The 25,351-nt window shown below is 36.7% G+C and overlaps 1 protein-coding gene across 7 annotated transcripts in view; it reads right to left on the reverse strand.

Annotated features, from left to right (window-relative positions):
* The window catches only part of Abcc9 (ATP binding cassette subfamily C member 9), a 127,999-nt gene that overhangs the window by 68,119 nt on the left and 34,529 nt on the right, over positions 1-25,351 (reverse strand). For all 7 annotated transcript variants that reach the window (XM_063238341.1, XM_063238345.1, XM_063238339.1 and 4 more), the window contains exons 15-18: positions 21,830-21,938; positions 17,414-17,518; positions 12,034-12,106; positions 9,151-9,256 (exon numbers count right to left, since the gene is read on the reverse strand). In XM_063238341.1, the coding sequence (XP_063094411.1) occupies positions 9,151-9,256; positions 12,034-12,106; positions 17,414-17,518; positions 21,830-21,938 (393 nt within the window). The remainder of the gene's footprint in view (positions 1-9,150; positions 9,257-12,033; positions 12,107-17,413; positions 17,519-21,829; positions 21,939-25,351) is intronic.

Genomic DNA, 25,351 nt, shown 5'->3' on the forward strand with positions numbered 1-25,351 from the left:
AGCTACAGTAGGAAAATATATCAGTTTGTTTCATTGTTCTAATTTAGGTAGAGCTTAATCCCATCATTGTGAATCAAAGACCCAAACACACACATAATTTAATTCTTTGGAACTCAAAAACTGGATCTTACTGGAGTATAGAAATTCTTTTCTGCCTTTTGTGGGACAAATTTAATTAACTACCTTACCTATTGATATTTGGAATTATTATTATTCTCTTTTGCACATTGTTAACAGAGGCAGGAAGAAACTATCTTAGACAAAAGGAACTCTCAATATTCCTTCATTTGAATTATTTATGAAAATAAAGAAATAAAACACTCAATTTTCCAAGCAATAAAAGGGATGATCAAAATATTTAGTGAATATTTACATTTAAAAAAATCTTAAACTAAAAGATCCTTTAGCATTAACCCCTCAAAATCTCCCGTCTCCCTTGGAATATACTTATCCCATCATCTTTCCACTTTATGAAGCAGTTCTGCAAGACTTCTCTCCTGAATGTCTTCAGGAGATGTAATAGAACAGTATGGTGAACATAGCTGCTGCGTGTCATCAAATGGAAGGGCAGGTCATAAAACATTACAGTGTGTCTTTATCCACCTATTCACTGAATCTGGCACCATGTGGACTCTGTCTCTTCCTCAAAGCAAAAATGGCTACAAAGGTAAACATGCCGAATGGACTCAGGCCATTGTGGTAGCCGGGACAGGCAAATAAAGACATGAAAGAGAACTTCCAGAACTGCTTCAGAAAGGGGCAAGAACGATGGGCAAGTGTGAACAAAGCTGGGGGAGTATTCTGAGACAGATTAGTGGCCCTGTGACTTTTACTGTAATAAGATTTTTAAATTTGAGACTACCATTGTGTTTTTCCTTTGCACCTTATATTTTCTAAAGAATATGTCCTAGAAAACAAGAAATTCACACTTCATTTTTTTAATGGCGAAAACCCAACAGGGGACTTCTATGTTTTTAGTCACTCTGAAGAAAAGTTAAAGATAAGGCATTTTATAGAAATTAATAGGTCAATTTTCATATGTGCCATTCAAGTGCAAATGCCCATGATAACGATGTGGATTTGGAAGTTACCAGTGCATCCAACACTGATTGACTGAATTACAACTCTATTCAATATCAATAAAAATATTGAAGATCACCTCCAAGTGCCTAAAATGCTGGTGTGAATTAGGATCCAGTCTTTCTTCCATGCTGCTTCACTTTTATAGGCACACCATAAAAACACAAGCCTGAACAACATCACTATTTAACAAAATAACCACGGGAGAGAAATCTCAATAGAAAGCATCAAGAGGAGCAGACAGTTTTAGGAGGTAAACTAGATATGACTTTTACCAGAAACTTAGCAAGGAGACGTTCTGAGGAAAAAAGGTATTGTTACAAAGCCTGGTGGTCAGGAGATCAAGTAAGATAATCAGTAAAAAGTTTCCAATGAACAAAACAAGCAGAATGCACTGATGGCTTTGATAGGAATATAGGAATGGTTTCAGTCAAACAGTAGAGATGGAAAATTAATTGCAGTTGGCCATGGTGAGAATTGAAAGTAATTTCAATTACTTGGAATTGAAAGTAATGAGTGAAGACATTGCTTTATTCATGAAAAGAAAGGAACAAGGGTAGTTGGAGGGGATTATGGCTTGAAATTAGAATAATGGATGATAAATGATAGGTAGAGATAGATAGATAGATAGATAGATAGATAGATAGATAGATAGATAGATAGATATAGATAGATAGACAGACAGACAAATAGATAGCAGAGTCCTGCTTATCCACAAACAGAAGTGGAGGGGGAGGCAGGAATTAAACTAGGTACAAAGCAGACAATAAAAGACAGCATGTTTTGGCTTTAGAGCATCATGGTCTAAGAACAATTCACATTAGTGGTTTTGTTTGTGTGTTTAGTACCAGGAATCAAACTCAGGGTCTTTTACATTATTGTTTTCAATCAAGGGCAGTGGGATCAGATGAAAGGATGCTTTGAAGTTGTGGGAGAATAAAATAAGACTACCAAAGAGACAATATTTGAATTGTCACTAGAAGAAACAGTAAGGTCACCAATACAGGGTAGAGCCCTACCAAGCAAGTAAGTGCTGTTCCACTAGGAGTTCTGTGTTCCTGGAGCACAATACTAAATGTGGGTGGAAGGGCAATATAGGACTTTAAAAATTAGGCAGAGACTAGATCACTAAAGGCTCTGACAACATGTGCAAAATTCTTTGGAATATTTCTCATATGATTTTGTCAGTCAATAAGAAATCATAAACAAGTGGAAAGCAGATAGATTTGTATGCCAGGAAAGTAAGGGTACCTACAGCATGCAGAAATATTAAGAAGCTAGTAGACCAATTCACATAGGTGGAAATTAAGATACACATGAGAACATAAGGGCAGGCCTAAGAAAATTGGGAGAACAGAAATAGTGACTGCTTGGACTTCAAGGAAAATGGATAGATGTTAAGGAGTAGAAGATATGAAGAAAACAAGCTTAGTTTGGATATGTTGAGTTTGTGACTTGAATAAGTCATTTGGTGGAATTAGTTATGGTGTCAGAAGAAAGACACTGACCAGAAATGTATATCACAGTGTCATTAATACTCAGAGGGTAGCTGAATGAATCCTATAACTTAAGACATTAGTAAACAGTACCCACAATAGACTGAGAAAAGCAGTCAGAAAGATTGAAAGGAAACGTAAAATATTTTTTAAATTCCATTTCCATGTCTACTGCAGCTCCTGGTTTCCAAACTTTTAATTTTGGTTTAAACCTACATCTATTCAAGTTATTCATCTATTACTTCCCCAAAGAAAGCCTGTATTGGCCCTAGACTCCATTCAGCCAAGTTAGCTATGATTTGTTTTTATATGTATGTCTCTCTTTAAAAATTATTCAAATAATTACTGTATCTTTTTTATTTCTCCATGATCCCCTGCTAACCAGTGAGCTTGAAAACAGGGGCCTGGCTTCCCTTTGCTCACTTGCTTATCCCTAAAACCAACACAATGCTTTGCATGCAGTAGGGGTGCAATAAATATTTTAATAAGATAAATGCAAATGACATGGAACCCAGGAAACAAATTGGCTTCAAGGAGTCACCAGTAGAGAAGATGCAAGCACTAGGGGGAAGTTAGGTAGGATTAGGAATGAATTATTAGGAACCTTCAGATACTGTAACCAGATAGTAACCAGCAGAAAGTGAGAACCTCTCATCCAGACTGCAAAGGCGAGAGTGAAAGGGTGGTAAGGAGACTGTGAATGAACTACTTTCAGCAAGGAAATAGTCTCATTGTTTGAGAAATAGGCAAGACCAATTTAAAAATGGGGAACAAAGGAGTGTGGAGAGCAATAAATTAAGAGCATTTGTAAAAGAGCAGGGTTAATTAATGTCACAAGGGATTGAAAAAAGCAAGATCTCCAATTCCGAGGGACCCTCCTTAGAAGGACTTATGCATATATCCCTCTATGAATAAAAGTTGAATACCCTATAAACCTATTAGTCCCGAAGGAATATAGATCCACTGGTAGATATTCATGTTCCATGAGCAAATTAAAAATTATCCTATTCTGCTACTATCATTTTCATAAATAATGCTTAGTCTCTCACACAAAGTATGTTAAATCAAATGCTATCGTAGGAAGTTATTTTTTTCTCTTCCAAAATGAAGAAATGGTGCTCTTTCCAAATTCCAACACTAGACACTGCTCAATTACCTGGAAAGCAGCATGCGTAGACTCACCCTTCACCATTCACTGTAGTAGTAAACAGAGCAGATGGCAACAAGAGAGAACAGAGGCCACACAGAAATATCTCTTTGTGGAACACAGTAAGATTTCAATTCTGAAAATCTCAACATGAAGGATATGCATGTATTTTCTGAAAGTAAAGTCAAAGTTGATATGCTAATGATTTTTAATATTATGGTTGATACATTATAGAATGAGAAAGAGTGACTTTTGCAAGATTAAGAAGCTGGTAATATTTGGAAGAAGAGAAGCTAGGTGTAAACACAAGCATGCTAAATTACATCAGACCCAGAAAAGCTGACTCAGTGTATGTCTTCATCAAGCAAAGCCACACCAAAAGGATTGTTTTAACAATTCAGCTGTCTTAAAATAATTAAGCCGATTATATAGCAGCGGTAAAAGATAGAACATCAGGATAAATGGAGCTGAGTAGAAAGGCTGATAGCATGAACAAGAAGAACAGGAAAAGAAGCCAAAGATAAATGACAGCTATTTTTCACATGATCATCACAATTATTACTCATTCCGGACCATTTCACTGGAACTATCCATCAGCTAAGGTAATTTAGTTTTAGCTCTGAAGACAGCAGTAGAATTTATCCTATGTCATCTCAAACAAGAAAGGCCAACTTCATTCGGATACACTTGATTTTCTACAAATACAAAAGCACACCCAGATGCAAGATGGATGTGCACATTGGCATTTGGACAACTTGAGAGTTGTAAGATTCCTCCCTCCTCTTTCTCGTCTCTCTGCTGATTCTACAACAGGTCAGCTTGGGTCAAGGTAGCAGTTCCTAAGGAAACATCCAACAGTGTCTTGGTGCCCCACGTCCCACCCATGTGGATGTGTCCTGCAGGAACAACAGTGCTTTCTCTCCAGCCCAAAGTAAGTATTTCTCACTGGGATAGGTGAGAGTACTTCACTGGATTTTGTTTATGCTGATCTATTAAGGAACGTTAGCAAATAAACTTACACAGCTAGAGGGGAAAGAAAGGACGAAAGAATGGTAACAAGCACTTATGTTTTATCATAACATTTAGTTTATTATTTGGCTTTGTTTTGTCTTAAGCTTAAAAGAAATCGAACAGTTAAGTCCAGTGAAATAAGATTTTTAACCTTTTCATACTTCTAAATTAGCTTTGCTGTAGTTACTATTTTTATGTCTTTCTTCATTAGATTGGACACACTGCTTTTTCTCCTTTATAATGAACAGTAATCACAAATAGCTCTGGTTGTTTTTTGTTTCATTTTTTTGTTGTTGTTTTGTTTGTTTTTTTTAACTCATGACCTTCACGTTTGCCAGGCAGACACTGTGCCACTAAACTATACCCCCCCCACCCTGGGGTTTTGTTTTGTTTTGTTTTGTTTTGTCAGGCTGGCCTTGAACTCACAGTAATCCTATTGTCTCAGTCTCCCAAGTGCTGAGGTTGTAGGCATGCACCACCATGCCTGGTTAGAGTTAGACTTTTATTGTGCAGTGGACTTTGTGAATAAGTGATCAAATTCAGTGGATGATGCTGAGCTCATAAAAACTCACTGAAATACTGGTTGGAGGAGGAGATAAAGAGATAGAACACTCAAAGATGGATCCCAGAGCATTAGCATGACTGCTGATAGGCAGCCACTTACTGAAGTAAAGAGTTGGGGAATGAGGAGCTGGGTGTTAAAGTGGAATCAAAAGGTGTATTTGGCATATGATGATTTTGGGATACATATTGACATCCAAGAAGAGATGTTAGCATTGGAATGGAAATCTATGAGTCATGAGCCTTCAGATAATATTTAAATTAATGGAACAAGCTACACCACATTTTTAAAAGTAGCCAGTTCAAAACATGATTTTTAAATCAAAGAGATTTTGTAGACACTCAGAACCACCTCAATTCCCTTCTCATACCTTCATCCTCTTGGTACTAAATCTATTCACTCTGGTCCATTTCCACAGCTACCGTGCCACTACTTCATGTTACCTGACTCTCTCAGCTGGACTAGTGAGATGAATTCCACAGTGACCTCCTCACTTCCCCTGTTAAACTTCATTGTCTACATAACATCAAAATCATCTTTTCAAATCGCAAATGATATCTTCTCCAATTGTAGACTACTGGTCTACCGAACTTTCTGCAATGGCTTCCCACTGAATGTAGAAGAAAATCACTTGTATTCTATCCCTCTGCTGCCTCCCACTACAGGCATCTTTCTCAGTCACTCCCCATCCAGCAGTCTGGTCCCTTTCCTGATCCTCCAACGCACCGATTTCACTCCCCACCCAGCAACTCTCTGCTCATAGTCTTGGCTTGTGACCTCTGTTGAGATGTCAGTTCTGCAAAAGTCTCTTCTGAAATAATCTCCAAATTGGTCTTCATCCGGTATCACTTACTATGCCACTCTGTATTAAATGAGTCTCAGCATTTCTCACACTCTAATAGTATCTACTTTTTGTCCTGTTGATTATTTGTGTGCTTCACAGGCCACACATTAGGCGGAAAGTTCCCAAGATTAGAGACTAAGTTCTTCTTGTTCACAACCCTTGATACCTGTATGAGTGTCTCATGATATGATAATGCTAATGTTTCATTAGCATTATGGTAATGGGATATGCTAATGTTTCATTCAATGAACGTTTACTGAATGAAAAAAGATAAATGTTAAGAAACAAAATGTCTATGTGCTACACTAACTTTCTGAACATACTGGACATTTCGCATGATGCTCAGTCTACCGATTTCTCCAGATGTAGCTAATCATTGCTGGATCAAGTAAATATTGAAGATCTACAAACTTAAGTCACATCATTTTAATTCAATGTACACCATCCTTCACTCTTGCAACATGCTTTCTGAATACTCAACACATTAAATTTGTCCATATGTTGCTCTCAATTTTACTTTTATTAATTAATATATTAAATTTGCTTTAAAATATATCTTGAGGGATATTGAGGACATAAAACATTTAGTAACCTTTTATCAGCTTTTTAAAAATTAGGCTATCTGGGAGAGATTTCCGCTAAATTCTTTCCTGAAAGAAATATCTTAAACTCTGTTGAGTCTTTTTAATCTTATATGTCCCTCTGTTTTACTTTCCACAAAGCTCAGAGCACATTTTATAACTATGAAAACTTCTCAGATTAGTATTTAAACTTTTTTCCCTGATTGATCTCTTTACAATTTCATAGCTTTATTGTACTATATTATTTTAAATAAGACTGAATCATCTTTGTGAAGTGAGATAGGATATAAATAGCATACAAGCCAAGAGAAACAAAAAATAACTAGGCTATATAAAAGTATTTTCCACAACATTTTACCATTTATCTATTCATTAATAAAATGGTCATTTTTATTAGTGATTATATGGGGAGTCAGTTTGGCCTGACTGGGGATAGGGCCTGAAGATTTAAATAACATGGGAGAAGACCAAATTGAGAGGACTATCTAGTGGTATGAAAAAATCCCAAGCTTTTCCCATCATTATCTCATTCTTCCCCCTGGCTTTCATGATAATAAAACAAGGTAAAAACAGAACCCAAATAACTTCATTATTATGGTACAATCACACAGTATAATTTATCTAGTAGACCACATTTCTTCATCCAAGATGCAAGATGACAGTGGCAGGTTGAGTATCACCTCGTCACTGACTTTCATGATCAGCAGCAAAGAACCAGGAAACATCTGAGTCAGTATCACTTCCTGAGCTCTCTGCTAAACATGCTTTTCACGGTTTCATGTGTACTATCTCTTAGCTTTGTCCATCAGAGATAAATTGTACAAATATCCGCAGGTAAATGAATGAAGCTTGAAAAAATAATGGCAAGTGAAATAAAACGGACACCCAAGTTCAAGTATCACATGGTGTCTCTTATTTGAGAAACACAAAGAACAAAACAGAAGAGAAATAAATGGGAAATAGAGAGACGTTCAAATACTTCTCCAAACTACAAATTTCATCGTTTTAAAGATATTTAACTCTATATGCTTCTATATTCAATATACATTATCTATATATGCTAATTTGTTTCATTTACATTGCTAGTTTATCTTAGTTTGTTGACAAAGATTTATACTATTAACTGTTTCTCTTTGTAAGAATCTTTTGTCTTGCACCAGTGTTTAGTAACTACTTGGAAGATAATGATACACAGTGTACTAACTATTGTTATTCTTTTCTTGTTTGCTTATGAAATTTTGTTTTGCTTTTTATAAGATAACTTTAAAAATTATATCCTTAGCCTCCTTCTTTTGCCAATGACACACAAAACAAGTTTTACTATTCTGATTCCAGGTCAAACTTCATATAGGCATTTCTTTCTTTTACATGTAATTTGACATGAAATCTAGTCTCAGTAGGTTTATAACAGTCTTTACTTCTTGAGAAATATCTGTGTAGATAAAGAGCAGACTCATAACAAGGTACAAAATGATATTAAAGTACATTTATGAGTTTAGAGCAAGATTTCCCAATCCTGGCACAATTGATTTTTGGGGCAAGATAATTTCTTGTTGGCTAGGGGAGAATGCTGTGCTATACATTAAAGGGTGTTTAGCAGCATCCCTGGCCTCTACTAATTGGAACATTCCACTTCACCAATTTAACAGCCAGTAAGCATCTACCAATGTCTGCAGACCTTGCAAAATAGTCTCTCAAGGCAAGAGCACATCAGATTGAGAAATACTAGATAACAGTCTAATTTTATTCATAAACTACAGCTACTTTATTCATAAACTGCTTATTGGAAGCCTAATAAGGCCAAGTTAAGTGGGATTTGTTCTTTATTACTTAATTTTATGTAATTATTTTCATAAATCACTTATTACCACAATGTGCTTTAAAAACATTCCAATATTTAGCAGAAATAGCATATCAAATACCTTCTTTTTCAACACGCTAGTCTAACCTAATCATCTCTTGCCAGATACTTCTAGTGTCTAGTTTATGTTAAGGGTAAACATAAATCAATTATTTTCTTCTTATACGGATTTTGGAAAAGATCATTTTCTATTTCTTCTCCAGTCTTCGATTCATTAAGGCTGTGTTTATATTTGAGCTTTATAAATAAGGCAAGTTTTCCAGAACTTCCTTTATTACACATTGAATTATTAAGTTGTTCCTTGAGTTCTATTTATCTGCTTTTAAATACTTGTTTTTACAATCCAACTTTACTTTTATCTCAGCAACATAGTAGTTTATACTATTACAAGTCTTTATAATAAATTGCTTTATGATTTTTATTTATTTAAGATTTCCACTAAATATTTAAAGATCTGTGCTTATTTCTTGAGGGGTCTTCAGAATTACAATATATGATTCTACTGCCTTCAGTCTTGTCTTAGATTATCAGTGTACAACAGAGAACAAAACCAATTAGAAAGACATACTTGCTCCAGTGAACTTTTCCTTCCAGAGTCTGCATCTCACCAAGGATGGCGAGGAGGAGGGAGGATTTCCCACAGCCTACCTGCCCCACGATCATGGTAAGCTGACCTGGAGGAACAAGAGAAATGGTAGCAAGAGGAAGAGAAGGGATTTTCTTAGCAAAATAAAGTTAAAACACATTTAGAAAAGGCTGATATTTCATAATCAATGGCCTGGTTTGTTTTTCAGCAATAAAGCAATCCAAAAAGCTTCTTTCTTTGATATACATATCTTTCTGAAATAGGAAAAAAAATAAAATATGTAGGTCTTGTCTTATTATTTTTAAAAAGGAACTAAAGAGATTAATTATTAATTTCATAAATCATATAGATTAATTTTAAATTGATCACTCAATTCACTGAGGAGAAAGACAGTTTGATTAAAATTGATAATTGAAATGAAAGTAATTTTGACTAAGTCATCAAGATACCATCTCTAATCTCTCACCTTTACTTGTGAATATGACAGAAAAATCTCACTATGTAGTTTAGGCTGGGTTTGAACTCACTATATAGCCCAGGCTGGGCTCAGTCTCCTGAGTACTGAGATTACAGGTGTGCACTTCCATGCCCAGCATTTGGTTTATTAATAAGTAGTTTATTAATAAGTAATAATCTTTTAAATGTTGTTCTCAATGATATTATTCTCTTAATTTCATTTTGAATACTTTGATGTTAATATATAAATATTTAGGAATAAATTTGAATAAGGCAAAGAAAGACATGCATGAAAAACTAACACTGATGAAAAAAATTAAAGAACACATGAATAAATGTAAAGACATCCCATAATCATGTTTGAAGAAATAATATTGTTAAAGTGTCCATACTTCCCAGAGCAATCTACAAATTCAATGTAATTTCAATCTAAAACTTCAATGACATTTTAAATAGAAATATACCAATTTTAAAAATTCAAATGAGACTAAAATAGACCCCAACTAACCAAATCAGTCTTCAGAATGAACAAATCTGGAGCATCACACTTCTTGACTCCAAAAGGCATTACAAAGCTACAGTAGTAAAAACACTGTGGTACTGTCATAAAGGCACACACACCAATGGAACAGAATCAAGAGTACAGAAATAAATCTACATTTATACAGGTAACTGATCAGGTTGTCAAGATTACACAGTGAGGAAAGAATTTCTTCAACAAATGATGTTGGGCAAACTGAATATCTACATGCAAAGAAATGAATTTGAACTGCTATAGACTACAGACTTCATTGTTAGACTTGAAACTATAAAAACTTTCAAAGAAAGCACAGTGGGAATATCTCATGATAACAATTTTAGTGATGACTTCTGATTTGATATAAAAAGTACAGCAACAAAACAAAAAATGAAGTATGATTCCATGAAAAATAGAAACCTTCCATACAGTAAAGAAAATAACCAAGAAAATATTTGCAAGCTATCAATAAGAGGCTAGGATCAAAGATATATAACAATCTCCTCTGACCCAAAAACAAAAAAAAATCACAAACAGCTCAATTAAAAAATGCACAAAGTAGCCAAACAGACATTTCTCCAAAGATATAGTAATGGTCATCAGATGTATAAAAAGTTGTTTAGCAAAGCTAACTATCAGAGAAATGCTGATCAAAGCCATATGATATATCGCCTCTCATTTTTAGGACAGTTATTGTTAAAAAAAACAAAAGATAACAAGTGTTGGAAAGGATAAGGGGAAACTGAAATGCTTATATAATCTTATGTAGAAAATAGTGTACAGAATTGTGCAGTCACTATGGAAAACAGTGTGGACGTTCTTTAAAATATTTAAACTAGAACTACCATGTGATCCAGAGTCTCACTTTTGAATGTTCATAGAAAACAATTAAAATTACAATTTTAGGGATACAGCTGCACTTCCATGTTCACTGTAGTGTTACTCACAACATTCAAGATACAGATGATGGATAAAGAAAGCACGGAGTATAGAATCTCATGGACTATTATTCAGCTTTAAAATAAAGAAAATCCTACCATTTTCAACCACATGGATGGAGCTAAAGGCAGCTGTGCCAAGGAAATACACCAGTAACAGAACAAGTACTGCGTCCCCTTAACATGAGATACTGAAAACAGTCAAATTCAAAAAGCAGAAAATTGAATAATGATTTCCAGTACAGATAGAACAGAGAAACATGAAATTGTTTCTCAATGACAGTGAAATTTCAGTTACATAGGATGAAAAAGTTCTAGGCACCTACTGTTTAATCAATACAGTAGAGTACACTTTAAAATATTCTAACACATCACATGTTAAGTGTGAAAAAAATCCCAGCAGAACACAAAGACATTTTTGGTAATTATTATATATTTAGTTCCTTGATTGCAATGATAGTATCATGAGAATGTGTGTATGTTTCTATGCTCCAAAATATAAATATTAAATATACACAATTTTGTAGATCCATTACATCACAATAAAATTTAAAATTAAATATGTAAATAGACCCATAAATAAAATTATTGAATAGCTGAGCCTTAAATACCTTGAAAACGTCATTAACTGACTTCAGAGAAAGAAAATAGTTTTCTTATGTATTTTTCTTTTAAATTTTTTCTCAAACAAAATGAAAACTTAACTACTCCATTTTTACATGGCCCCCAATCAGCAAGAAAACATAACCTGTCCAAAAGTACAGACCTTGTTTTGTGGTAATTTCCAGGTATTCTTATAGTGATGCATTTACTCATGAGCAACATGGTACAAATACATAACAATAACTAATGGGTATGCCTCTAAAAAGTCTTTTTCTTTTAGTTAAGCTCAGTTATCTTGGAAAACTGGGGTTGTTGTAATTAACGGTTATAAAAATGCTCAACAACGCTTACCTGTGGGAATTCGTATGTCTATATTAGATAGTGTAGCTAAACCACTGCCCCATGAAAAGTATCCATTTGTGACCTAAAAAATAAGAATACAGAAATTAACTGTATATATGGCACTAGAAAATAGTCTCAAACAATTTTTTTCTTTTAAAAAAACTGAAATTTTTAATATAAAGCTGAACACAAAGTAACAAAAGTCTAACTTTGAGTTATAAACTTCTAGTGATAAATACAAATCAAAAAGGAAAAAAAGGGTCTTTCAATTAGTGATATCATGAAGAATGTTAAAAATCATAGCAATTTGCTTTGAAAAGTTGGTGTTACTGGACAACTTATTCGTGCACATTTTTAAAAAGTAATCCTTCCAAATATTTTCCAAAGAAGTCTCTACATTGATTTTTTTCACTAGTAGACAATGCCCAAAAATTCTAGTGATGAAAATGAAGAATAGAAATAGTCACTGTGTTAGCTAAGGAAGGTTCTATGAGGAATAAGCTTCCTGCATTGTGTGGATTTAGCGCTATATGGAAATTAAGGAAAGAGTGTAGGAGAGTAGGAAATAAACATAGAAACAAGGGAACTCTGCTTGATAGTATAAACGTCAGACATCGGCAGCAATCACAAAACCCATATTCCTCCCTGGATAGTGGATTTTGTTTCAACAGGTTCTAGGTGAACTTAGTAGATTTATAGTCACTAAAAAGGAAGATGAAATGAGGTGTACCCGAGTCCAAGAATTAGGAGGATGAAGCAGATGAAGTAGATCAGGGAGAGGACAGCGTCTGAAAGAACAGAGGAAACCAGCTACACAAAGCTAGTCAAGGACGGAGGGTGATGGGAAAAGGCAAAATTATTGATCACTTTACAACTACTAACTAAGCACCTACACTGGGTGAAACACCGTATGTGGGCTGGTATAGGCTACCATGAAGTTATCATGTACCATCCCTAACACCATGGAGCTTGCCATCCGTCAAGAAAATAAACCACATTAAAAAAAAAAAAAAAAAAAAAAGGTACGTGCTCCGCATAGTTTGGTGACAGACTGTGGGCAAGATGCTAGACCCTTAAGATTACACTGCCTACGCAAGGCGATGCTGTCAGTGTGTAATCCCAGAACTCTGGGTGGTGGAGGCAGGAGTATTACAATCTCAAGCTCAACCTGGGCAACTTAACAACTTAATAAGAATCTGTCTGAAAATTAAAAATCAAAAAGGGAGCGGGATGTACCTCAGGTCTGCATGTCTCTGAGCTTAGCCTGTCACTAAGCAGCACATGACTCGTCCCTAAAAGATAGCATGGGCCAAGTGCCAAGAGCAGATCAGTCTGAGATGAGTCAAAGCCTTTTTGGAAGAAGAAGCCTTTTAGCTAGTTTTGGAGAGCATTGAATGTCAAGTGCATTTCAGGGCAAAGAACTATGGTGAGAATAGGTCCAAGATCAGAAATGTGGGAAATCAGAAACACAGCTCGCTGGGGCAGAAGTTGAAGATACTATAGCTAAATGACAAATGACAGTCAAAAAACTACACAGCCTCAGAGGTGGAGGATCCTTTGTTCTCTCAGAGGAGGCAAGGGGACAGAGAGGAGCAAAGCTGGTTGGGTTTGGAAGAGAGCCAGCAGGAAGCTGAGAGAGGCTCTGTGTGATCCTGCTCGTGTCTTTGGTGAATTGCAAGCTAAAGTCAGCTGGGGAAAGAGGCAGTGATCAAAGAGCTATCAGGAGGTGGGAGGACGGTAGTGATAGCCGAGTAGCTACTGCAGGTTTGGAAGGTCGCGCAGGTGAAAGGCCTATGAAAGGATCCCTGAAAACTCCTAGGGGGCACTGCGGTCCCAGACGGTCAATCATTGGCTGCACCATGCTGTACCTGGGTGCCACTTTTTCCATGGTACTCAGCAGCCTGGGTATAAGTGTGTGGAAGGCATGAGGTTCATTTGTCATAGGCAGGTACTAAAGAAGTAGGGAAAAGAAAAGAAAGAACTGAAGAGACTAGAGCTTTCAATGAGGTTGTAAGACAACAATCATGAAGATGAAAGCCCGAGAAAGCTTGAGGATCATGATTCTGTCGGTGATTGGCTGGGATAACAAAAGCACGGTTTGAGAGGGACACAGGTCCAAGTGGTGAGCACATGCAAACGTCCAAGAGGTTGTGCAAATTTAGTGAAAACAGATCAAGGAGTTCTGAGCTGGAATACAAGACAGACTGTGAACTTGGCAATTAAAGTCACTTCAGTGGTGTCACAGGCAAAGGCAGGAGGATGAACTAGCAAACAGGTGCTAACTGCTTCATGAGTCCTCTGATCACAGATATGAGAAGGTGTAGAAATGCCACAGCTTCCCCAGAGGGTCAGAGAGAAAGATAGGATCTGAAAGCAACAGGAAAAGACTAGAAGCATGCAGTGTCACCTCATGATCTGGTGCTAGACAGAAGTGAAAGGGAAAAAATCCCCACTCAAAAAAGAAGACTAACCTAAATATCTCCTGTTACAATTTATACTTTTATTCCCTCCTGCCTTATGCAAAACACAATCATTTTTCCACCAACTGGGTTAAAACTTTGGCTTCCTTAACTACTTTTTTGATGGTGGATGACCAGCGAATTTATAAATAAATCTTTGTACAGGTTTGCATAACAATGGGTGCAATGATCACCAGCACAGAGAATGGTGTGAGGGGAGACAGAGGGAAGCTTAGAGCTCAGTCCCAGCTCCTAGAGAAGGTGGGAATGGGACCTGAATAGAATTGAGATGTGTTACGTGCAGGCACCAGCTCCCCACAATGAATGTAAGCATGCGCTGCAAACGTGTACTAATAAAAATGTTAGCAACGCTCAGCCCCAGACAACTGTATCCAACTACAGCAATAAGTAAAACACAGTGATGCATATTGCATGACTAAGTGTATAGTTAGAAGGAACAAACCAGCATAAAAACATTTAATAAAATCACAGGCTTACAAGGACATGAGCATGTTTAAGTACGTACATTAAGCATGAAAGAGCTGGTGACATAATGGCTGGGTGGGCAGGAAGGTCAGGGAGACAGACGTACAAATGAGCATCAGGGATACACGGAAAAGCAGTAGTGGCAGAGGTGTAAACTGGCTTAATAACTTAGGAAAATCATTTTCTATTATTCAGAAAACCTTGGGATGCCCGTATCCTACACCTCAGTAATTATTCACAAAGGCTGTAAATTGAAAAATAACCCAAAGCTGTGAAGTGTAGAATAAATAAATAAATACTGGTATATTTGTAGAATGGGACCTAAACAGCAAGGAGAATCAATGAATTACAGGCTCATAGCAATAGTGATGAATTATACATGTGTATCAGTTGTCTCCCCAAAAGCAAAATACACGATGCACACTTATTCAAACTTTACAAAAAAAACCCTAAAAATATGTTTGGGGGAGATTGTGGAGGTCTGCATAACAAGGATAACCAGGAAAACATAAATGTCAACATGGTAATTACATGTCTGGAGAGTGGCATGAGAAACTGTATGTTCAGGGCATTTCTGAGGAAGCTGACAATCTATTTTTAATTTTCTGGTAAAGTTTGAATAGGTGTACTTTTCACCAATAACCAAGGTAGTAATAACTTACTACGTTGAGGGTTTTCTGCATAAATAAAAACTTCAGGCTTGCAGGAGATTCTGGTGACTGTTCAGAACTACAATGACTTCTGGGGCATGGATAAACAAGTTTTAATCTTCAGATTTCATTTTGGGGTGGTTTTTTTTGGTGTATAAAAGAGTCAATCTTGGAAAAATTAAAAACCACAACAGCCTCTTTTTTAACGTCCAAAATGAAAACAAAAAGACATCTGGGAAAAACCATGATTTTAGATTCATATTGTATTACACTGAAAATTACAAATAATTAAAGAAAAAACTAGCCCTTTTCCCCAGTCCCTACCATTTACTTGTTACCTAGTGTGTTTTGGGGACAACAGTACAGTGGCTTCTTTCAAGAATCTCATTTCTTATCTTTTCATAGCTCTGTGGCCACATCCTGCCTGAACATTTATAACTGCCCAGGAAACAGCCACGACTCAGTTTCAAATGGTGCCCAGGTCTTATACCTACATTTTAAAAGCTTTCTGGCCAACTCTAAGGCGTAGCTGAGGTTGAGAATCACATGAACTCTCCATAAAATTGTGAAGGATCATTTTACCCTCAAAACAATCATCTTTACATGGCATGGTGGGCAACCCAGGTCTCAGAGAGATACAGAAATCCACAAAGCCATACCTCAGTTTAATGGGACTGGCCCTTTCCACTCAGTAACACACTGGCTATAATTTCAACATACTTCATGTAGGACAAGTATCATGCAGGTATCAAGGAAAGAGAGAAGAATTAAACCAAGCTCTTGGCTCTGTAACACACCCGCTGAGTCTCCCCCATTTCAGCCTGGGTGCTGCAGGGGACCTGAATGATACGGAGTGTCCACTGTGGGTGGGAAGAGGTTTAATGGGATGGGTTTCTACATGGTATCTCTGACATCCAGAAGTTCTTGACTACTGAATGGTTCTGTTGCATTGCCTGCACATCACTCACCCCTCCTTGGAACATGTCCAACCATTAGTCCCCCACCTATGTGCCTGGGTTTTCTTGTTCTACCCACCTGCTCCCTAAGCACAAAAGCCCGGGGAGATCACAAAAGGTCAAGTGTGAACAAGAGCAAAGACAGTGTGGATTACTGGGAAGCTGCATGAAAACCTACAACACTGGCCTAAATAATTACTACCTACCTTACTTTCCTAAAAATTGGATTTATGATATTGGTATTCTTGATAAATAAATTTATGCAAGAGTAATAAGAGGAAACAGCTTGGATACTAGCTTCTAACAGATTTAAGTGAAAGGCTTCCTCTCTGATTAGACTAAGATATTCGTGGCTGAAAGGCAAGGACTAAAAATGATGATTCATCAGAATATTTTTAAAATACTATCAAGACAATTACTACTATAAAGAGACTATAAAGACACAATTTAGGAAGCCTGAAGTGTGATGCTAACGCTGATTGTCAATTTACTTGGTTTAATATATGCCTAATGAGTTAGTAAAGCATACTTTTGGATGTGTCATAGTGAATCATGGGGCATGACCTTGGGAACTATCTGTAGCTTCTGGTCCCTTCTTTTCTGACACACTTCCCCTGTGCTTGGCTCACTACAGTCACGAAACGAGCGGATTTGTGCTCCCAAATTCCCTTCTGCCATGTTCTTTTTACTTTGGAGTGAACACACCATGGACTGAACTCTCTGTAACCACCTCCTTTCACTTGTGGGCATTGGGTACCTTTTTCTAGTAACAAGATAGCTGACCAATACAAAGAGAAATATGTTTCCATTCACATAAAAATCTAGGGAATAAAATAACCTTTATTGCAATGTCTTCTGATTCTGTGGGACGAAGACGTCGTGCAGACTGCTCATAGCTGTCCAGGTGGTATCTGCCAGGCTGTTTCCTGTTTATAGTTTTTGGCTGCAGGATTCCAAAGGAAAACAACGCAAATTGAAACTTTGTGAAAAAAATTTGAGATTTTTCTAAACATCAATGCACATTGCTACTTTATTTAAATTCCAAAGTGAATGTCATATTTCAATATTTTCAATGACTTCACAAAAAGCAAATAATGAAAAATAAATCCTGAGCTCTAATTTACTAACCTCTTACAGAAAAATGAGAACGTGAATACATAATACTTGTAAATGACGGAGGCACAGGTACTGTATTACAAACCAGGTATTATACATTTTTCTTTAATTATATGGATAAATACATCTAGGGAATGTAAAATGCTGTGTCCTATCCAAAGGTGATCAGATTAACACAGATTAAACTAATTCTACTTGTCTGGTCCATCAGGCTCATTACATTCCAGCAGTACATTATTGATCATCTTTGGAACCATGACAATTTTGAACCTGATATACTCATACGAATCAGATTGAGCTAAGCATCCCCCAAGGATCTACTGTATATTGGCAAAAGCAAAAGGTTTGGATTTCTATACAAAGATGTATAGCGTATCATAAGGAGTTCCATAAATATTGTAGGAGGATCCAGGTTATCTTATATGTTAAAGTGCCTTTTTTTTTAAACCAGGAATCAAACTTAGGACCTTGCACTTGCCAGACAGGTGCTGTGACACTGAGATATATCCCTAGCCCCTAAAGTGCCACTCTTATTTAACAAACTAAAACATCTATTAGGTAGATGAAGCCAGCTGTGATGAAATAGTCTTCCTATATTTTAGTAAAACTAGGTCATAATTAGAAAAGTCTCATTCTCTAATCTTGAGTTTAACTTCTTACATAGATAAGAGAAAAAGCTCTAAAGATAAAATAGAAAATTTAGCTCTGTAAATTTCCAATTTGGAAGAATTTGTAAGTTCAAAATTTGTTCCAGGAACCCAGCAAGCAAGTATTTCAACATAAATAATTATCTGCCTTATTCAAATATCTCATAGAGATTATGAAGACTAAACTGTGATTCTTTAACTCTGTTAGGTTACCTAGAAAAGCCAAAAACTCTAGAACTATTAAGCTTTAAAAAAATTCTGGCCAAGAATTGCAGATTTAGCTTTTCAAAAAATCCAGAGCTCTACTATGAGAATGAGGAAAGTCTTCAAATAATCAGTAATTTAATCCAACCAAGATATTGTTTTTCCAATTTCCATCAATTTTTGTCCCAACAGAACCGCAAACTATCAAATAGTATAATTCGAGGCTTCATGCAAATAAATAATAGATTAAAAAGTCACTAAGAAAATCAAAAGCATTATCAGTGATTATGTCACAAAGAAAATACTAAAAACATTTTAACTGCAAAAAAGAGAGATAAAATGTGGATGTGTGTTCGAAATTTTGTTTTAGTTTGGCTTTTTGTTCCCATAGGCCTGACAGCCTCAGAAATACACTGCATGAAATGCTGCAGAAAGCTACTATTATTTAGGATGAGTATATTTAAGGATATTCTTTACCATAGTTTCTACCCCAAACAAGCCTACACCTATAAAACTCCACTGTCTTCTAAGAGCCTTTAATTCTATAATAGTATTGCCCCCAGAGGTCCAAAGGGAATGACTTCATGCTCATCACAAAATTGAGGAGAGGGTGGGAAGAAGAGATGTGTTGACAGAGATTTGAGTTGGAGTTCTACAGATGTAATTTGAAGAGCTTTTGGCTCTAGAATGTCACTAATTCTCCATGGAGATTCTACAGCCAAAACCACTTAACTCAGCTTTTACAGAATACATAGCATCTTAAGCGCTCTCAAGAAGGAGTTTCCATTAGTGTTATTTTCAAACACACAGATTTTTTTCACTCCATTTTAAAAAAGCTCGCCGTTTGTGGTTTGGCCCATCAGCAGTGATGAATGACCCCGAAAGACATCAGAAGTCCAGTCTGGTTTCAATAACCCTGAAGATATTGGATGCATCTGAAGGGGATTCTTTTTCCTTTCAAAAATCTTTTCTCGGCTCAATATTTCTTCTATCCCTCTTCGCGCAAAAAGTTGTTCAGATTTCTCTCACTCCATGAAATCGACCTCTGCGTCTTCTTGCCTGAGATAATCACTCTTTGCTCATGCTCACACCTCTGAAAGATGATCTACTGAGCTCTGGGGTAGACTAGGAGCCTCCCAAGTGTGATGGGGGCAGTTCTAGTCTCAGATGTGACAATCGCACTGCCTTAAAGCATGGACACGCTTTAAAGGATTCATTCCTATATCGTGTCTGTGCCCACACAATGCAAGCACAGCTAACCGTGGTGTAGACAAACACGGATAGTCCTCCTTCTCAGACAAAGCATGACTGCTCAACAATTTAAAAGAAAATCTAAAAAAACATTTTAAAACTCTCAAAAAGCAAAAGAAAACAGTAAGTCTAAATATAGCCAAGTGTTCCTCCTAACTATTTTTAGAAGTTTTTAAGCATAATGTGAAGAAAAATTGAATATATCTACTGGCTTCCTTGTCAAAGCTCTCCAAGGTCCACTCACTTCCAGGCAGAAGACGGAATGTGCATTTTTGCTGGGTCATATACAGGGTAAATATGCTTGTATTTTCCCAATACTCACATGAATAACTAACAATAACATCTTGGATTCACTTTGCATTAGCATGTTTCTACTTCACTGTTATGAAATATATATTACTTTCAAAAAATTCCTTCAGATATAACCTTTAAAAAGTGGTGTATTTCACCCCATTGATTTCAATATTACCTAAAGGCCCATGGCTCATAGATTCACATTCCAGTGCTAGCGTCTCTTCTTGGATGTCAATAAGCATCTCGAAGTTATCATACACAAAATGATGTCATGTCAAACCAATCTCCTCCTTTCTCATCTTCTACTTCAGTTAATGGCCCCACTGCCCACCAGCAGTCAAACCAATACTTCAGGATCTACCTTTGAATCCTCTGCCTCTTTCATCCAGTATTTCAGAGAGTCTTTATAAGCTCAACATCATACGCTGAATTTGATCACTTCTTTACAATTCCCATAGCACAACAAAAACCTAATTCAAACCAGGCATGGTGGTGCATGCCTGTAATCCCAGCACTTTGGGAGGCTGAGGCAGGAGGATCGCTGTGAGTTCGAGGCCAGCCTGGACTATCAAATGAGTCCAGAACCAGCCTGAACTGCATAGCAAGATGTCTCAAAAGGACAAAAATAAAATAAAATAAATAAGTACATAAAAATCTAACTCTTTCCACCATCATCTTGCCCCATCTTATTGTAATGGCTTCTTCACTGATCTTCCAGTCCTGCTCTCTGTCCCCACACCTCTCTACACGGTAACCACTGCGATCTTTTCAAAAAATTAACAAAATTCCACTTGTCTATGACTTCTTATTGTATGTCAATAAAATTCAAGCTCTTCCCATGGTCTTCAAAATCCTTCTCTCCTCTTTCCTTCCTTGGCCAGACTCTAGCAATACTGCCCCTTTGTTCACTGAAAAAGTCAAATTCATTCCTGTTTCAAGTTCTCTGCATTTGCCAGACCTTCTGACAATATTTGTTTTCTTATTTGCATTTTTCCTTTATAGGACAGGCACCTATCCTTTACTCAGGTCTCAGCTCAAATTCTGGCTTTGCAGAGGGGCCTTCTTGCAAGTGTCCGTGTGTGTGTGTGTGTGTGTGTGTGTGTGTGTGTGTGTGTGTGATATGTGTATGTTCAACATAATATATAATCAATATTTATTTTGTATTCAACATCATATTTATTCTTTCCAGACTTTATGTAAATACTGAGGAAATATTTGTGTTGGAGTGAATGAACTAACTAGTCTACAAGTTACAAGATGGGTTTTAATTCTGGTTTTGCCTCTTATTAATTTTACAACTTTGGTCAAACTGCTCAAGTATGCAAACTCAACATGTTCATTAGAAATGAAAACAAGGCATTACACTAAATGGGTCAAAATACATCACACATCTGAAAATGTGCTTTAAACTAAAAAGTATAATGGCCAAAAGATATAAGAACATGGTACAGTGGTTGTATGCAGATTGTAGTTTTATGATAAAAAAAAAACGAGGTAAATAAACTCTGACTTGCCTTTTAATCTGACCATGTATTGTCTCTCTTGGGAGAACTCTGATGATTTATTAAAGCAAGCCTTATATATTTGTTTGTTGGTTTTGGACTTTTACAGGAGCTCATGGAAGTTTCTCCTTATATAGATTAAAAGATAAGATTATTTCTTCTGATTGTGCTCATATTAAACCATCCGTTCTGTTGAGAGTGACCCCTCCTTACAGCCTTCATAGCAAGAAATGCACTTACAACTCCAGTGTGCTTCTTACACGACTCAAAAGGCAGAGAACCTTCACCAGTTCTCCAGCTGTCGTCACCAATCTCGTCACTGAGGAGGAACTCATTCAGCTTCTGAACACTGCAAAGGACAAAGAAACAAACACATGATAAGGATCACCGAGAAAACTGCCACCAACAAACATGCTATCTATACAAGCAAATCTTTCCCTCACTCGGTATCAGGCTGCTTCTGAGAGTTGCTTCTCCAAACCCTCTGGAAATCAGCTAGCGTGAAGTACACTGAATTGTCCAGCACTCGGTGCTCCTCAGGACATGAGGCTTTTAGCACCAATATGGGAAAAATCTTAGGAAAACCAGAACCGTCAGTTATCCTAAACTCAGTCCAACTTATTTTGTATTTTTTTGCAATTATATTCCTTATCAAAAATGGCAGAGTAGGACAGGAACTTAGAATAGAGAGGTTACAAATAATGAGAGGAATATTCTTATAATTTTTTCAGAGGGGAATTGAAATGTAGATAAGCAACTTGTCTGAAGTCCTTTTATCATGTAATATATAGATCTAGAGTCCCTGCTCACTGTACAAACACCCTGCTTCAGCACTGTGCACTACACGTATTTTCTGAACTTGAAAAAGAGAAGGCGGCTAGAGACTTATTACTAAAAGTACTGGCCAAGGTCCAATCCCAGGAGCACCCGGGAGCTTATTAAGAAAAGAGAAGCTCAGATCACACCAGGACTCATACATAAAAATATACATTTTAACAATATCCGGAAATGCTTCAGGAACAGATGGCAGTTTCTAAGGTTTTCTTTACCCTGCTATCCTTGGGCAGGTCAAGCCTCCTTAGCCCATTTCTCTCAGTCTAACTTTCTTAAACAGTTACCATAGGATGAGGTTCAAAGATAAGTTTACAAAAGTCAATAGTACAGTCATCCTCTTATCAGTAAACTAACACACTGAAAACAATTCTGTGAACATGCCCAGGAAAAGGAATGCTCCAATACGGCATCCATGCTAAGCAAAGTGCTGCCTTCCATAGGAAACTAAAAAATAGAGAGTCAAAGTAAAAACTCTACATTTTTCAAAACTTTCCTTGAGCTTTGGGCAAGGTCAGTGCCCCTAAGTAAGTCTGGCAGGTTTGTTTTTGTAACATGCTAATAAAATAAATTTAATTTAGTCTGCTGTTTATGATCTTTAAGAGCTTTGCCATTAGAGCACAAAGTTAGGTAAGATACACAGCAGCAATCTAACCACCAGCTTCCAAACCGCTCCTCCCGGGAACTAAAAGGAGGTCTTGTTTAAGAAGAGCCTTGACTTGTAAACTGTCTCTGTTAGCAAAGTCTGACCATAAAGACTTCAAAGACACAGCAATGGAAGTGCCTTATGAAATAGTGTTTTATTTGCCCTGAAGAGCACATACTCCTTTTTTACTTTTACAGACTGTACTGGTCATTTTGCTCTTACGTTTTGAGGAGTCATGGTCTCAAGGAGCACAGCTTGGTCAGGGAAAGGCACACTTTTTACCAACCCTGCCCCGGGCCACGGCACACACAGGGGAGTACTGCGGCTCAGCCATCTCCCTCTGTACTTCAAGACCAGCAGCGCCTGGCCCACATTACTCTGTAAATGCTTGGTCAATGAATCAAACAAATAAACTGGTGGTTTAGACATTCAAGGTGGCTTTCGTATACACACAAATCCTACTGAAGTTTTTGTGGAATATATGAAGACCACCCTTGTTGAACATCAGGAAGCAAAGACCTGTCAGAGTAACCAAGGGTAGAGAGACCTACCCAAAAGGGTATCAGCCTTTAGAACTTCAGGGACAGGGAGCATCAATGGACTTGGTCCAACACAGCCATTTTCTAAACCTCTTCTCTCCCCTTCTTAAGTGTGGTTGGCCAAAGATTCCTTCATGCTCCTACTTTCTCATCATTTTATTAATTATTCGTTACTATCTTTTATCTCACACTGTGAACTCATCAAGAGCAAAACTTTTCATTTCTACAGTCAAGCTCAATATCTAAAACATAGTAATTCCTCAAGAAATGTCTGGTGAATGAGTAATTGGGTAATATGAAGAGCACTTCCTGTTCATACGAGTTCCTATCAGGAATCACGGAGGCAAAACAATTATAGACAATGCATGAATCCTGATTAGTGGTAAAGTAACTTCTATCACTTCTCCAGGATTATAATTTAAAAATGCAAACGTTGACTTTTCTTAAAATAAAAAAATGGCGTCTTTGTCTTTCAGCATCTTTTATCACCTAAAAGATCACATGTAGCCTAGGTTAGCCTTGAATTCATCATGTAGCCCAGGTTGACCTGGACCTCATGGCAATCCTCCTGCCTCATTCTCTCAAGTGCTGGGATTACAGGTTCACACCACCATGCCCAGCCAGTCTATTGCGGAGCTTTACATTGGAACTGGCTTCCTTTTCTGGTCTCTCCAACAAGATGGTGATGTTGTGCATCTCAGTCTCAGTTTTGTCAGTACTGATGCCTGGTAATATATCTGAACTAATAATAAATCGATGCAGTCCCACCAAAGATGCTTAGAGGAATGGAAATGAGGAAAAGGCTTGTAAATTAGTGAAACAGAAAATTTTGAAATACCTAAAATATCTAGGCAACATTCTGGATATTTTTATGGATTTTCCTGTTTGACTTTCTTGAACCATCATTAACAAGTACTATTATTAGGTTCATTTGACAAGTGAAGACGCTGAGACCCCGCAAAACAGGCCTCAGGTTGAACCATGATTGCTCTATGGCTTGAATTCGTAAGCAACTATATATATATATATATATATATATATATATATATATATGTAATTTGGTTTATATGTTTGTTTGTTTTTAAATGAGAATTATTGACTAAAATACAGAGACCAAACCAAATTGTAAGCATGTTGCTTGATAAATTTCAGGAACAGTGTGTCTTCTGATGTCAAGGCAGCAGGCAAGTCAAACACAAAATCCTTTGGGAGGTACATGAGAATAAGGACAAGAGGTTACTTCCCAACAAAATGAGGGACTTATCTTTTTTCAATAGGCAAATAACACCTTTGAACATAAATACTACATTATATACCAAACACCAGATACCTAACTCGAATCATTTATAAGGAAATACAATAACTTCTCCTCCAGAAAAGCAAAACATGTACATTATTTCCTAATAAAGCAAAGTGGAGAAGTAGGTGAGCATCCTGGGGGGAGACACTCTTGTTTAAGTATTTGAATTTTTAAGTAACAGTGACTTTTTTTCTCTCTGTTTTGCAAATATAGACTGCAACACTTTGTCATGGAATGCCCAGAAAGCGCAAATGATATTAGGTGTCATGGGTCGTGAGGAGGAAGAAGCTAATATAATTCAAGCTTGGAAGAAAGAGCAAACCTCATTCAGCTTCTTTGTGATATTTTTCAGGCAGAAATACATCATAAAATATACAGGGGATAGTTTATATAGATATTCATTATTTTTATATATTTATTTTTCTGTTTTTATATTTCTTACATAA

Source organism: Cavia porcellus, unplaced genomic scaffold, assembly GCF_034190915.1.
Source record: "Cavia porcellus strain 051 isolate PalLab524CR breed Dunkin Hartley unplaced genomic scaffold, mCavPor4.1 scaffold_27, whole genome shotgun sequence".
In the NCBI taxonomy this organism is placed as follows: Eukaryota; Metazoa; Chordata; class Mammalia; order Rodentia; family Caviidae; genus Cavia; species Cavia porcellus.